Raw genomic sequence first — 13,418 nt, 5'->3', positions numbered from 1 at the left:
TGAGCTAACTCGCACTGATTTCTCAGTTCTGAGATGAAATGAGTCCTTATGACTGCACATCCGGGGCCTCCCTGGTGGCGCAAGGGGTTAAGGCCCGCACTGTGAAGCAATTCGCGGCCTCTGCAGTACGAGTTCGATCCCTAGCTCCCCAGGGAGCAACCCACATGGCGCAGCAGACCTCTCCTGTCTTGCCCGCTGCTCCCCTCAGCTGTGTGTTTCAGTCAGTCTACCTGTTCTGTTCCCCACTCTGTCTCTGGTGAATCCTCTCACCCCCCACATCTCTGGCCTGTACCCCAGCTCTTGTATGCATAAATAAATAAATCTTAAAAAAAAAAAAAAAAGAATGCACATCCCTGGGAACCTACTTACTCCAAACAAGACAGACTCTCCATTAGTGTGTACTGTACATTCCCCACCTTTGCCAACAGCCTTCATCAGAGTCATCATGACTGTAGAGCTAGTTTTGTTTCTTACAAGTGTCTCTCTTTCCCTCCCAACAGAGAGCCAGCTCCATGCTGGTTCACTGTAGATTCCAAGTGCTAACACTGTCTTGCGCTCAGTAGGGCAACCAGTTCTCTGCTAGGCTTACTGGGTGTCAGCTGCTGGCCGTGGAGAGAGAGATGCCAGGCAACTCACTTCTTGCCCCAGGGGTGGTGGACTCAAGAGGCCAGTGTTGGCTTGGTGTGTGACCCCTGAGGGTCCCATCTGGGTTGGGGTGTGCATGGTGAAATGATATTTAAAAACACAACTTGCTTTAGTTTTTATATCCATGTTGCCCTCATCCTCTAACAAAATACCATGAAGTGGGCAACTTAAGCAACATACATTATCTTTATCAGTCCATGATCTAAACAACAGTGCTAACCAGCCTATTCAACATGCATTTATTTCTCACAGTTCTGGCAACTGGCACATCCAGGACCAAGGTGCTAGGTGCTTTTGCTCCTGGTGAGGACTTTCTTTCTCCCTTGCAGACAGCCATCTTTCAATGTCCTCACACAGTGGGAGGAGAGGGAGAACACAAGTAGTTTGAGTCTGATGATGTTTCTGCCTAAAGGGCACTAATCCCATTATGGGGCCCCAGCCTCTTGACTTTATCTAACCTAATAACATCCAAAGGCCCCACCTTCAAATACCATCACATTGTGGGTTTGGACTTCAGCATATGATTATCAGGGGAGACATAATCGGCACATAACCAGGCTGTTTGTCCCTTGTCCTGCCGCCATTGGGGTCAGGGTGTACACGTGACTAGGTTGTCCAGCATCTGCACATAGCTGCCCTGGACAGTGTTCTGCTAAACTGAAAACTTGTGGTTGGAGTCAGTTGGGGGTTTGTGCTTGCTGCCATGGCCATGCAAAAGGGTTTTCCTGATCCTCTGCATACGAGCATCCCTGGGATCTAAGGCCCAGTGGTGCCACCCAGTCCCAGTAAACCTACAAGCCAGCCCCCAACTATCCTGCCCACAGTCCCTGGATCCCCCAGACTTGAGTGGGGGCTGGATTCACTTTAATCTCTCTGAAGCCACCCACCCCTTCTTGATGTGAACCTGTCTCCTAAGGTCTCAGACAGTAGGTTCAAGCTCTCTCTGCTTTTGTCTTCTCCCCAAATATCAGGGCTGTCTTTATCCTCAGTAGGGATGGAGAGGAAAAATCCCCCTGCCCCTCTGGATTCTTCTCATGCTATTCAGCAATCAAATTAAGATTGGACAGATTACTAGGAGAAAAGAATAAATTAGTTACATCCATGTAAAGGATTGACATGGGTATAAATTCTAAAGTAAATGGGACAAAACAGGGCATTTATACTGAGTCAAGGAATGGGATGGGGTCCTGGGATTTCAAAGGGAAAGGAGGGGATCTCACCTGAGAAGGGGAGCTCATGACAAGAAACAGTTGCTCTGTAATTACTTGTTTGCCATGCCATATGGATAGGTTTCTCTGCTAGAAGGGCTATTTCTGGAGATAATCTGGGTAATCTTTCAATTTTCCTAGGTAGTTAAAGGAGTAGTAAAAAGTTTCTCTTGGGTGTGCAGGACTTCAATTAACCTCAGCTGGAAATGCGCATACCAGAGTGGTGGTCCTGGGAAGGCCTGTTTAGATATGTTGGGGAGTCCTGACCTTACATCTCAGCCCTGACCCGCCCTTGAGGCATGAGCAGGGGTCAGAGGTGAAGGGAGTAAAGTGAAAACAGCCTGGCACCCTGGCCATTCTCTCCCGCTCCTCTGTTCCACCCCCTCCAGCTGCCACAGCCTCCTGGTGTCTTTGCCGTCTTTACTTCTAGGCCTCGACTTTCATTCAAACTCCATGAACCAAATTGGTCAGGCTTTGCTAGTGAGACTCAAAGTGATACTTTGAAGACAAAAACAAACAACCCCCTGCTGTCTGGAAAAAAGCTGACTTTTAGGACTATTGTCTCACTGTGGATTAAAGAATCTAGTTTGACCCTTGCAGCTGTGCAAGGATGTTTATATTTCAGGGGTGTGCACCCCACCTCGTGACCTCACAGGGGGTGTGGGCCAATATGATTTACCAGCACTGACAAATGCAACACCACACCATTGACCATAAGTGGAGTTTAGTCCTCACAAAGCTTTATGAGTTGTTACCCTGACTGACAGGAAACGGCCCGGTTTCAAGCAGTGGCCTCCCCAGCTTCACCTTGTCAGTTGCTGATGGACAGGTAGGCCTGCCGGCACCTGGTAGCTATCAGGGGCAGGTGTGAGGCACTGACCCGCCACCTCAGACATTTGTTCCCTGAGTCACCGCACCCTAAGGTGCCCCTGTGTGTCTGATCAGTTGCCCCTTCCCTGTCGGAAGTCAGATTGCCACAGGGAACCAAATGATAATCAAAAGTTAGGTCTGCTGGGCAGGAGGCTCCTAGCAGGAGCCAATTGTAGGGCTGGATGGTGGCCTCAGCCTAGCCTGCCACGAGCATTAGCTCTGGCCTCCCAGTGGTGACATCTCAATACACAGCGGTGGTGACAGCAGCCACTTGTCTCACATCCCCGGAGTGTCTGCCCACGCCCCGTCCCTCACAGCTTGATTTTCCTTGCTAACTCAGATTTCTGGGGGTGGGGGTGTTCTACTACTGGTTATAGGTAGCAATGACTTGCTTAGACAAAGACTGTACAAGTTAGGGTTTATCTCAATGCTGGGCTGAGATGGTAGTGTGAGCTCTAGAAGGGGCCCTTGGCCCCATGTGCCCCCACAAAGGACCTGACTAGTAGCCTCTGGGCTTGTCTACACATAGTGAGGGGTCCCTGGCTTGTTGCCACCTCTCCACTCCACTGAGTGAGGTACATCCTGGGTGAGGTGCATCCTGGGTGCCTGCTGTGTGTTGTTGTGTCCTGGGTGCTGGGTTTACATCCAGGGAAAAGACAAGTGACCAAGTAGGGGGCACAGAGAGCTCAAAAAGTGATGGACACTGGTGGTTGCTGGGGAGCAGACCAGACCTGGGGAGGCCCCTCTGGCAGGAAGTGACCACTAGGCTGGGTCTCCAGGAGAGGTAGGGTTTGGTCAGTTAGTGAAGGAGGAGGGGCCCGAGGAGGGGGAAGGGAGAAAGTATGAGGGCGGGCTAAGCAGGAAATAAGACTGACAGCTCTGAGCCCCTTGATAACCTGACTGCAGTTTCTAAAAGGCCAAGCTGGCTACGCTGAGGGAGTGGAAGCCTCCTTTTCCTTTTTATTGACTCCTTTGACATGTGGTGAAGCCCATAGGTAGCAGCTGAGAATAATTCCTTTAAATGTAAGAAATAAAATACATGAGTATAAAAGGATGATTTTAAAAAAAAGAAGTTAATTATATGTGCTCAGAAATGGGAGACAGAAAATACCTTTGTAACATCGTAATATCTATGTGACATATTATTAGTAATTTAATTAACATTAAAAATTAAATCTGGTTGAAGGTCTAAAACAACCCCTCCTTCCAAATCTTCATGAGCATAAATAACTTTTCACAACCACCACTTGCTGCTGTGGAGTGATTTTGTTACAGGGCAGCAAGGGGCACTAAAACTGGCCAAGGACACTGCCCAAATAGTTTACCAGTCACTGTCTGAGTCCTTTACCCATGCTCACAATTGCAAGACTACTCAGGGATTTGTGTAACAAACCGGGAAAAGACAAAGTGTTACTGAGGCCAAAAATGGCTTTACCTCACTGGAAGCAGTGTTTTCAAATCCAGTGTTTTCAAGTCCTAAACAAAAACAGTCAAGATGGCGTCTTCCCACCACTGAGGACCAGAGCTCCTCTCCCGAACAAGAGGTCACGTGCCCAAGATGGCATCTTTCAGCCTGGAGGCTTCCACCTTCAGAGGCCTACAACAGCCTTCTGGAAGATCTGCATGGTGGAGGCCGAAATCACAGACCCCAGAATCACTGAAGATCCAAAAACACTGAATCCAGAAAACTGAATAATTCACTGCTGCTTCTGCAGTCCCTTATATTTCTTATCAGTCTCCCCATCCCCAAATGCCATACTTTTTAGCATTTTCCCTGGGGCTATCTTTCCTCACCAGCAACCCCCTCCAGGGGGCACCACCGGTAACAGTCTTTGGCTTCAGCATGGGTTACAATTTCTGCCACCATGTCCATGATGCTGGGATGTCTCACCTCTGTTCCTCCTTGACAAAAGGCCATGTTGCAGCTGGAGGGTAAAGCAAAGAGATGGGCCAGTGTCCCTGTCCAAGCTCAGTCTCCAGATGGGGGACCCCTGCACTGGTGGGAGGAGGGCTCTAGGAGGGGGTGATAATAATGCAGGAGGTGGTGGCAGCAAAGGGGCCAAACAGACAGAGGGAAAGAGTAGATGGATTCAAAGTTGGGAGTGAATCCTGCCTATAAATGTAAGAAAGGAAGGAATGAAGGTGAAGTGTCCCAGGCTCCTGTATCGGGCTGACATCTCCTTGGTTGTCTTTCAGGTCAATGAAATCTATCATGATGAGTCCCTGGGGGCCCACATTAATGTCGTCCTGGTGCGAATAATCTTGCTGAGCCACTCGAAGGTGAGTGAGTGTGGAGGGCTGGCTGTTGTCCTCAAATGCCTTCCGGACACATCAGGACCCCCACCTGCTGTGGGATGAATGGGCCCCTCTGGCGAGGCAGAGCCTCCTTTGGAAGTATTGATGTCTGCCCAACTGCCCCCTCTCCCTGGCTGCCCTGCAGGTCCTCTAAGAAACAAGCAACTATGAGCCTCCTCCATTTTCCTGCTCTCGTTTCACCTTCACCCAGTGTTTTCAAGCAGGTTCTGTTTTTATTCCGGGTGTGCTCAGGCCAAAAGGTCAGGAGGTCACCGCCACAGGAAAGGGGCTATCACTCACAGCCCCGGCGGGGCATGGCCACACAGGGAAGCAGGGGGGACCCTGGGCAAGAACCTGGGTTGTCGCTTCTGTCGGAAGGAATGGGCAGTGCAGGGAAGCAGGTTAGGCTGTCCCTAACTATCTGTTCATCTGGCCCTGCGGTGAATGGCCCTGGGCTACGAGAACTGACTGGAGTGGGTGTCTGGGGCCTGGGGCCCAGACTGAGTTGGTTTGCATTTGGAAAGCATGTTCCAGGTTAAGTCCTGTGCTACCGCTGAGAATGGGCTATCCCTGGGAGGGTCAGTCCCTTCAGGATCAGCAAGGGCCCCATGTCAAAGCATCAGAAACACAGTTATTCCACCTCTCACTTCCTCTCCCTTGTCTTCCCTTGTCCACCTCTTCTCATGGGTCAAACACGGGGCTATCTTTGCTAGCAGCACGCATGAGTCTACACAACAGAGATAGGAAGCCCCAACAGCCAATTACCTGAAATGGAAAGATGAGGGGGCGTTGTACAAAGAGACACGATGAGGAAGAAAGTCTCCTGGGTGCCCTCCAGCGTGGACTGGGCACCGTGTGTGTATTAATTTACTTCACCCAAGGATAATTGGTGAGGAAGGACTATGGCGATCCCCGTTTCACAAACACCAACGCTGAACGTGGTTCAGTGGTGGTCCTGGGAAGTGGGCAGCGTCATTTGCCTCTTGGGAAGTTGAGCTTCCCACCCTGGCAGCCAATTTCTAGAGTCCATGGGCTGACCTTGTTGCCGGTTCTTGAGTTCTCCAAGAAATAGAAATAATGCAGATTCTAATCCTGTCGGTACCAAGTACGACTTTATTAAAGCTTATGCAGTTCAGCATAAGAGAGCACCAGGAACGGGGGCGATGTGCTGCTCCCCAAAAATGGGTGGAGGTTCTTTATAAGCAGTTTAATCCTGCACAGTTAGAGGGCTAGAGTCCTCTCTTTGCTCTTCTTTCCATAAAGTCATTCCATCTCTCAAACTCATGATCTCCTGGTGTCTGTGAGCTTTATCTAAAGTATGTATTGGGGAAGTAAGTGCTCCTTCCTGGAGAGAGGGATGGCCGCTGTCAGAGAATGGATAGGTGACCTTGCCTCGCATCTTCGGTGGGAAAATGCTGCTTTTTACCTTGTAGTGACTCAGTCGGCCTCAGCCTGAGTTAATTTCCAGTATCATGGAGCTTGCTGAGACCTGCCGACCCTCTTTCTTGTCTTGCACAACCTCACTCAGGGTGTAGCAAATGAAACCATCATAATATCAGCATATCAGGTGTGGCAACTATGTAAGGGGCTAACTCCTTCCTCCAGTACCCATGATACTGAGACTTCCTTCCTTCCTTCCTTCCTTCCTTCCTTCCTTCCTTCCTTCCTTCCTTCCTTCCTTCCTTCCTTCCTTCCTTCCTTCCTTCCTTCCTTCCTTCCCTCCCTCCCTCCCTCCCTCCCTCCCTCCCTCCCTCCCTCCCTCCCTCCCTCCTTCCTTTTTGAAAGATTTATTTATTTATATACGAACAGGCCAGAAGTGAGGGAGGGTGAGAGGATTCACCAGAGCCAGAGCGGAGACCAGAACAGGCAGACTGACAAAATACACTGCTGAGGGGAGCAGCGGGCAAGACAGGTCTGCCTCGCCATGTGGGTATCTCTGTGGCTGGCGAGGATTGAACCGGCACTGCAGAGGCTGCAGACAGCTTCACAGCACTGCGCTCAACCGCCTGTGCTCAGGGAGACCCGATGCTGGGACGCTTTCAAAGCTGAATTCAAAAAATGTGCAAAATACCGTAAGTTCTGTAACCATAGAGGGAACTGAAGTTCTTCATCATTTTCAAAGTTATTTTAAAATTACCTCTAAACAGTCATCTATTTTTGAAAGTGCATTCTTATTCATTTGCAAGGAATTACTAAACAAGGATAATACAATGTCCTATAAACTGTTTCAGAATATGAACATATATTCTGAAGTGCACCCAATTCATTTTTTATAGCCAGTGTAATTCTTATACTCAGAGCTGCCCAAGGTAGCATGTCCTAGACAAAGTACAATCCGATCTCACTACTAAAAATAGATGTAAAAATCCAAAGGCCTGAAGAGTTTAATTCAATTATGAATAAAGAGAAACTCCCACCACGAAAAAGTAGGGTTTATCCTAGGAATGCTGCCTCTGTGTAGTGTCAGGAAGTCTATTCGTTTAATTCATCCCTTTGGTGTGCCTAGTGGCAGAGCTCAGCATCTAACATACTCCTCTCCAAAGGTTCCTGTGTGCCTGGTCCCTGACCTCAGGGGCTTCCCTGGAAAGAAGACAGACAAGAGAACAATCTGTGTCCCAGTGAGCTCTGTGGGGAAGATCCGGAGGGCAAGGCAGTCCTTATTTATGCTGTCTGGGCGAAAACTGGAGGAAGTAACCTTTCAGCTTCAGGGGGGAGTGACGGGAGACGAACCGGCATCAGGTTGCTGCACGTTCACAGGCTGGAAGGGAAGAGAGCAGGATGGACTTGCTGGAGAGTCACTGAGTCTATGCCTTGGGCAGCTGGCCAGGGACACTGACCCCTCAGATGGAGCACCCAGGAGAAGGAGTGTGTGGGGAGCGAGGCAATGAGCCGAGGTGTGACATGCTGAGGTTGAGTGTTTGAGGCCATCCATCCCAGTGGAGATGGCCAGCGGGAGGTGTCTGGAGAGAGGAAAGTGGTGTTTGCAAGGTGTGGGCGGGGTGCACAGGGAAGCATGCAGAGTAGGGGGCTCCAGAGAAGGAGCCCTTGGAGCTCCTGACGCTGTGGGTACAGTCAGGGCAAGGGATGTGATCTGCTCCACAGTTGCTAAGAAGGTATCTCCTGGTTTTTAATAATCTGTGAAAACCAGTAGCAGATGGTAACATGACAACCAAAATTTTATTTAAAGGTGGAGAAAGAAGCACATGTCCCCTAAAAGCATTCTGCATAGCTAATTCTTAAGATGTTCATAGATGTCTACAAAGGAAAATAAAGAGGTTTCATGGTCAAATAAGTCTGGGAATGCTTGTGAAATGAAGTAAAACAGGCAGGCCTGACAAGCTTAATTTCTCAGAGACTATGGAAATGTAGATGGTGAATTGGCAAGAGTTGGATCACTGTGCTCAGTTACTCAAACCCATTTCTCAATAGAACCTTTTTCCTCACGTAACCAACCTTCTGCAGAACTTGCTTTGGAAATGCTGCCCTCTGTGAGATAGTCACAGTAAAATTGGAAACAGGAAAGAGAAACTTAACTTTGTTACCAAAGTTCTGGAAATTCTAGACAATGTTGTATGATAAGAAATTGATATTGAAAAAGTACAGATAAAATTAAATTGTTCTCTGGTAATTATGTGCCTGGAAAACACCAAATAATCCACTGTGAAACTTTTTGAGTTAATAAAATATGTAGTGACGTGGCCAAATATAAGAGAGTAATACAAAAGTCAGTAATTCCTATTTAAACCCATAATGCTCTGGTAGCAGGGATAATAGTGAGTGAAAAATTCTCTTTACAATAGTAACCAAAACTATAATATTCTGGAACAGTCCTAACAAGACAGATGCAATATCTCCAGCAAGAAATTTGCAGATTGCTAATGATTGGAAGAAAATAAAGATTAATGAAGAGACATATATTGTTCCTTGTGAAAAGATTGGATATAGTAGAGATGTGGGTTTTACCCAGACTAATAATTGGAAATTTGATGAAATAATTCTACTACGGTTCATCTAGAATCATAAATAGTTAAGATCAACTGGAAAAGCCTTGAAAGCCAAACAAATAAAAAGGGATTTATTTCAATCATCTCATAAAGTGAAACTAAGTAGAATCATATTCTATTTGCATAAGCATTAACAGATCAGTTGGGTTAAATACAAAGCTCTGTAAATGCCCCTCATCTAGATAGCTTAACATGTGACAAATACAAATAGGTGATTATTAAGTGTTATAAATAACTTTATGATAAATACAAGTTTCATATAAGGTAATTTAAATATAACATGATAAATATAGGCCAATAAAACACTCAACTATTCAAAGCCAACCAATCAAGATAAAAATATTTGGTGTCCAGGGCTTCCTAAGCTTAAATCCCATAGAAGGAATTGTAAATGGGAAGACAGATATATTTAAATACTTAATATATAAAACTTCTCTTGAAAGACCTAATTAAAACACAAATGACAAGCACTAAAAACATTTGCAATGTGGCAAAGACATCATAATAGTTGGACAGTTTTCCTATATCACAGAAAAAAACAGAATTGGCAATGGAAATGACCAGTTAACAGAAGGAAAAATGGAAATGGCCAAAAAGGGAAACATATTTAACTTTGCTACAGGTCGAAGAAATGAAAGTCTGCCATTTTTGTAAGGATTTATTTTATTTATGCATACAAGAGCTGGGGTACAGACCAGAGGTGTGGGGGATGAGAGGAGTCACCAGAGACAGAGTAGAGAGCAAAACAAATGGATCTACTGAAATACACTGCTGAGGGAAACAGCAGGTGAGTCAGGAGAGGTCTGCTGAGGCTTGTGGGGTCAGCTCTTGTCGCAGTGGCTGGAGATAGCTTGATAGCGCTGAGTCTTTAACCCCTGCACCACCAGGGAGGCCCAAAAAGTCTGCTGTTTTTACAGCATCAACTTTGTTAAGAATTAAGAAGGGGAATAATTGCTGATTTGGGTGGCACATCCTGTGGTACAAGCACAAATATGTGCACATTTCTAGAAGAAAATATGTCGATAGTTATTCACTGCCCTTCAAGGTTTTTTCCCCATTTCTATGGCTCCATCCCAAGGCAGTTGTCAGAGCTATGGTCAAAGTATTAGGAACAATACAGTGGCCAAGGTCTTTTCTAATTGTGAACAACTGGACACAGTGTAAGCTGTCTGATAATTAGGGTCTGGTTAAATCAATTGTAATCTGCCTCTGTGGTAGAACATCAGACTGCCAATAAATCCCATTTTCAAAACACATTATGGGGATATGATTCCAGCATAAAGTTTGTTTGTTTTTTGGAAAAAGGATATGAATTTACAGTATGATCTCAATTTTGTGTACAAATATATACAGAAGGGACTGGAAGGAATATTGGAAGGAATGTGGGCAGTACTTATTTCTGGGCAGCAAGCCATGAATTTTTATTTTTTTCTTTGTACTTTACTGAATCTTCTTAATTTATGAGCAGAAACATGTTCCTTTTATAACCAAAGCTGTGTATTCTTAATCATGAAAAAAAATTTATATTTTGAAGAAATCATTTAAAAATGTCACAGTCCAAGTGATCCTGTTAAATTGGACTGTAGGACTCGGAAGAGGGTCCACACCGCATGCTCCGTCATACTCAGCATTTTATTCCTGACTTGAAGGAAGACATAGAAGGGCATCCTTGTGGTGGGTTGGAGGTGGTTGGGGAGGGATCTGAGTTTCTCTACCCTGAGGACACTAACCTACCTCTCCTGTGGCCGAGCCCACCACCTGCATTCCTAAGCTCGAGGCAAGCCCTCTTGGCTGTGTCGGCCACCACAGGTACGTGGCCTGCGGGTAAGGCTGTGTCACCCAGGTGTGCAGGTGTGTCCCTCTCAGTCTGCGTTGGTCTGGCCTCTGCTCTTCATATGCTGCCTTGTGGGAAGGGGTTCTGCTCTTCCCGGGCCATGATGGTACCTACCACGTGCCCCATTTGCAGAGAGAGGAACAGGGAGGGTGGACATCATCCCCTGGTTGGGTTGCAGTCTGCTCTTCCTGTGGAGATGTGCAGACCATGGGGCTGTGAGGAGCCCACGGCCAGTCAGGTGGGCAGCTGGAGCCAATCGTGGGCAGTGGGACACTTCAGCAAGACCAGGACTAGTACAATGAGATCCAAGAGGGCACAGAGGACCAACATCCTCCTTGACTCCCTGACTTGATGCTGGGAAGGGTTTTGGGAATCTATGATCAGGAGTTAAGCAGTGAGAACCAGGGTGAGAGCCAAATCTAATAGCACCCCTCAACCCCCAGTGAGCACTCAGCAGACTGGACTCAGACCTCTGCTGATGTCCTTGAAGGAGTCAGGCTAGAGGATATACTAGGTGTGAGGCCTTGCCCCTCCCGTGCCATCCCCAGTCTTCTCGCTGGGCCAGGAGGGACTCAGTGAGAGCCAGTGTATCTCCCGAAACAAAGCTCACGCCATGTTTTGTCCACCTTCTCTGCCTCATTCCACTTGGCCCCTGAAAGCCTGTGGGCCTGGGTCAGGCCCAGTGAGGCTATGGTAGGGGCCCATGGGGAAGGCTGGTGCCCACTGACATCTCCTTGTCCCAGGGGATTCCAGAAAGTTACAGGGTCAGACTGATGCTCTTTCTTCCTCTGGCAAGTTGCTGGGCTGTGAGGGGGAGAAGTCCAGGCTGTGAATCTTAGTTTCCTAAGGAGACATAGCCAGTGCCATAGCAGCATTAGGAAGTCGCAACCAGGAGTGCCGGGGCTGGAGAGCTGACCTGCAGGGGAGGAGCTGGCTGAGGCCCTACCAGGTCCTGCTGACCTGGAGCCAGCAGACAGCATGGAAAATGATGTCCCTAGAGAAGCAGCAGTGAGGGCACAGGGCGTGGGGCTGGAAGTAGCACTTTGGTGCTAAAGGCCTGTCACTGACCAATTCCTCTGGCCCTCTAGCAGCGTGGGTTTGAACCATGTGGGTCCACTAATGGATGTATTTTTTTTCCCCAGTAAATATGGAACTGCATTTTCTCTTCTTTATGATTTATTAACTTTTTCTCTTCTCTGTTTTTATTGTAAGAATACAGTATGTACTACATGTACCACAAATGTGTTTTCATGGAGTGTTTATGTTATCAGTAAAGCTTCCAGTCAACAACAGGCTACTAGTAGTTAAGTTTTTGGGGGGTCAAAAGTTATATGAGGATTTTCAGGGCCTCCCCGGTGGCGCAGAGGTTGAGCGCTGGGTTGCGAAGCTGCCCGCGGCCTCTGCAGCGTCGGTTCAATCCCCGGCTGCTCCCCGGCCACCGGAGGTGGATCCCACATGGCGCAGACCTCTCCTGCCGCCCGCTGCTCCCCTCAGCAGTGTACTTCGATCCTTCTGCCTGCTCTGCTCCCCACTCTGGCTCTGGTGAATTCTCTCACCCTCCTGCGCTTCTGACTGTACCCAGTGCTTATGTAAAATAAATAAATAAATAAATAATAAAAAAATAAACACAGAACTTAAAAAAAAAAAAAAAAAAAAAGTTATATGAGGATTTTCGACTGCTTGGGGCAGGGGTCGTGCCCCTAAACTTTGTGCTGTTCGAGGGTAAACTGTATCAGTCAGTGTAAAATGTAAAGTACATTTTAAAGAAATGATTAAAAAGGGAAATGTAACAAAATCCAAGATATAAAAAATGCCAGCCCTGGCTTTATGTTACTAAGTTCCATAAACATAACATCAGGCCGTCATCTCACTTTAGAAATTGCCCATATCTGCACTCAGACTGCTCACAGACTCCACTTTGCCCGGCCCTGAGGGAAAGATCCTGTTCTCAGGTCTCTGAGGGGTGTTCTGGGAAACAGAAGGAGACTTGGCCTGGAGCATCTGTTGCAGTCAAGCCTGACAGACCCGGGGCCTGCCTGCTCTCCAGGGAGGCAGCATGACTCCCCGTGAAGTGAACACGATAATTTCAAAGTGGTGAGCACCAGGGAGGAAACAGAACGAGGACATACCCTGGCTGGAGTGGCGAAGCAGGTGACTTCCCAGCCAGAATCTGAGGGACCAGAGGTCCAGCTTTGATGCTAGAGGGCAGGAACTCTTCGTGTTTCAAGAAAAACCAATTGGAGCTTCTGGATGGGGCTCTGGGGTGGGAATTATGCGCAGTGATTTCTGCTGAGCTGCTCTTCAGGGAACTGCATGTTTTCTGTCAAGAAGTGAGGTTCCGATCCCTGGAACGATTTAAGCCCAGCAAAAACGGGTACCTCTAGCCAGGACCCGTGCAAAGATAGGGGTCTTAAGCTGTGCCCCCAAAGTTGAGGAGTGTCTCTGGGGGACTGATCCAAGGCTGATACCCACTCTTGGGGCAAAAAGAGAGCCCAGATACACAGACCCTACTATTTATTCCACATGGTGTTGGAAATAGAACAGCTTCCCCAACTCTTCATT

The 13,418-nt window shown here is 47.5% G+C and overlaps 1 protein-coding gene across 2 annotated transcripts in view; it reads left to right on the top strand.

Annotated features, from left to right (window-relative positions):
* Nucleotides 1-13,418, top strand: part of ADAMTS2 (ADAM metallopeptidase with thrombospondin type 1 motif 2) — a 217,518-nt gene that overhangs the window by 148,221 nt on the left and 55,879 nt on the right. For both annotated transcript variants that reach the window (XM_037500625.2, XM_037500623.2), the window contains exon 4: nt 4,920-5,003. In XM_037500625.2, coding sequence (XP_037356522.1) covers nt 4,920-5,003 — 84 coding nt within the window. The remainder of the gene's footprint in view (nt 1-4,919; nt 5,004-13,418) is intronic.

This window comes from Talpa occidentalis, unplaced genomic scaffold, assembly GCF_014898055.3.
Source record: "Talpa occidentalis isolate TD23 unplaced genomic scaffold, MPIMG_talOcc4v2.1 talOcc4.9, whole genome shotgun sequence".
Classification (NCBI taxonomy): domain Eukaryota; kingdom Metazoa; phylum Chordata; class Mammalia; order Eulipotyphla; family Talpidae; genus Talpa; species Talpa occidentalis.
This window is presented reverse-complemented; position numbering and strand designations above follow the sequence as displayed.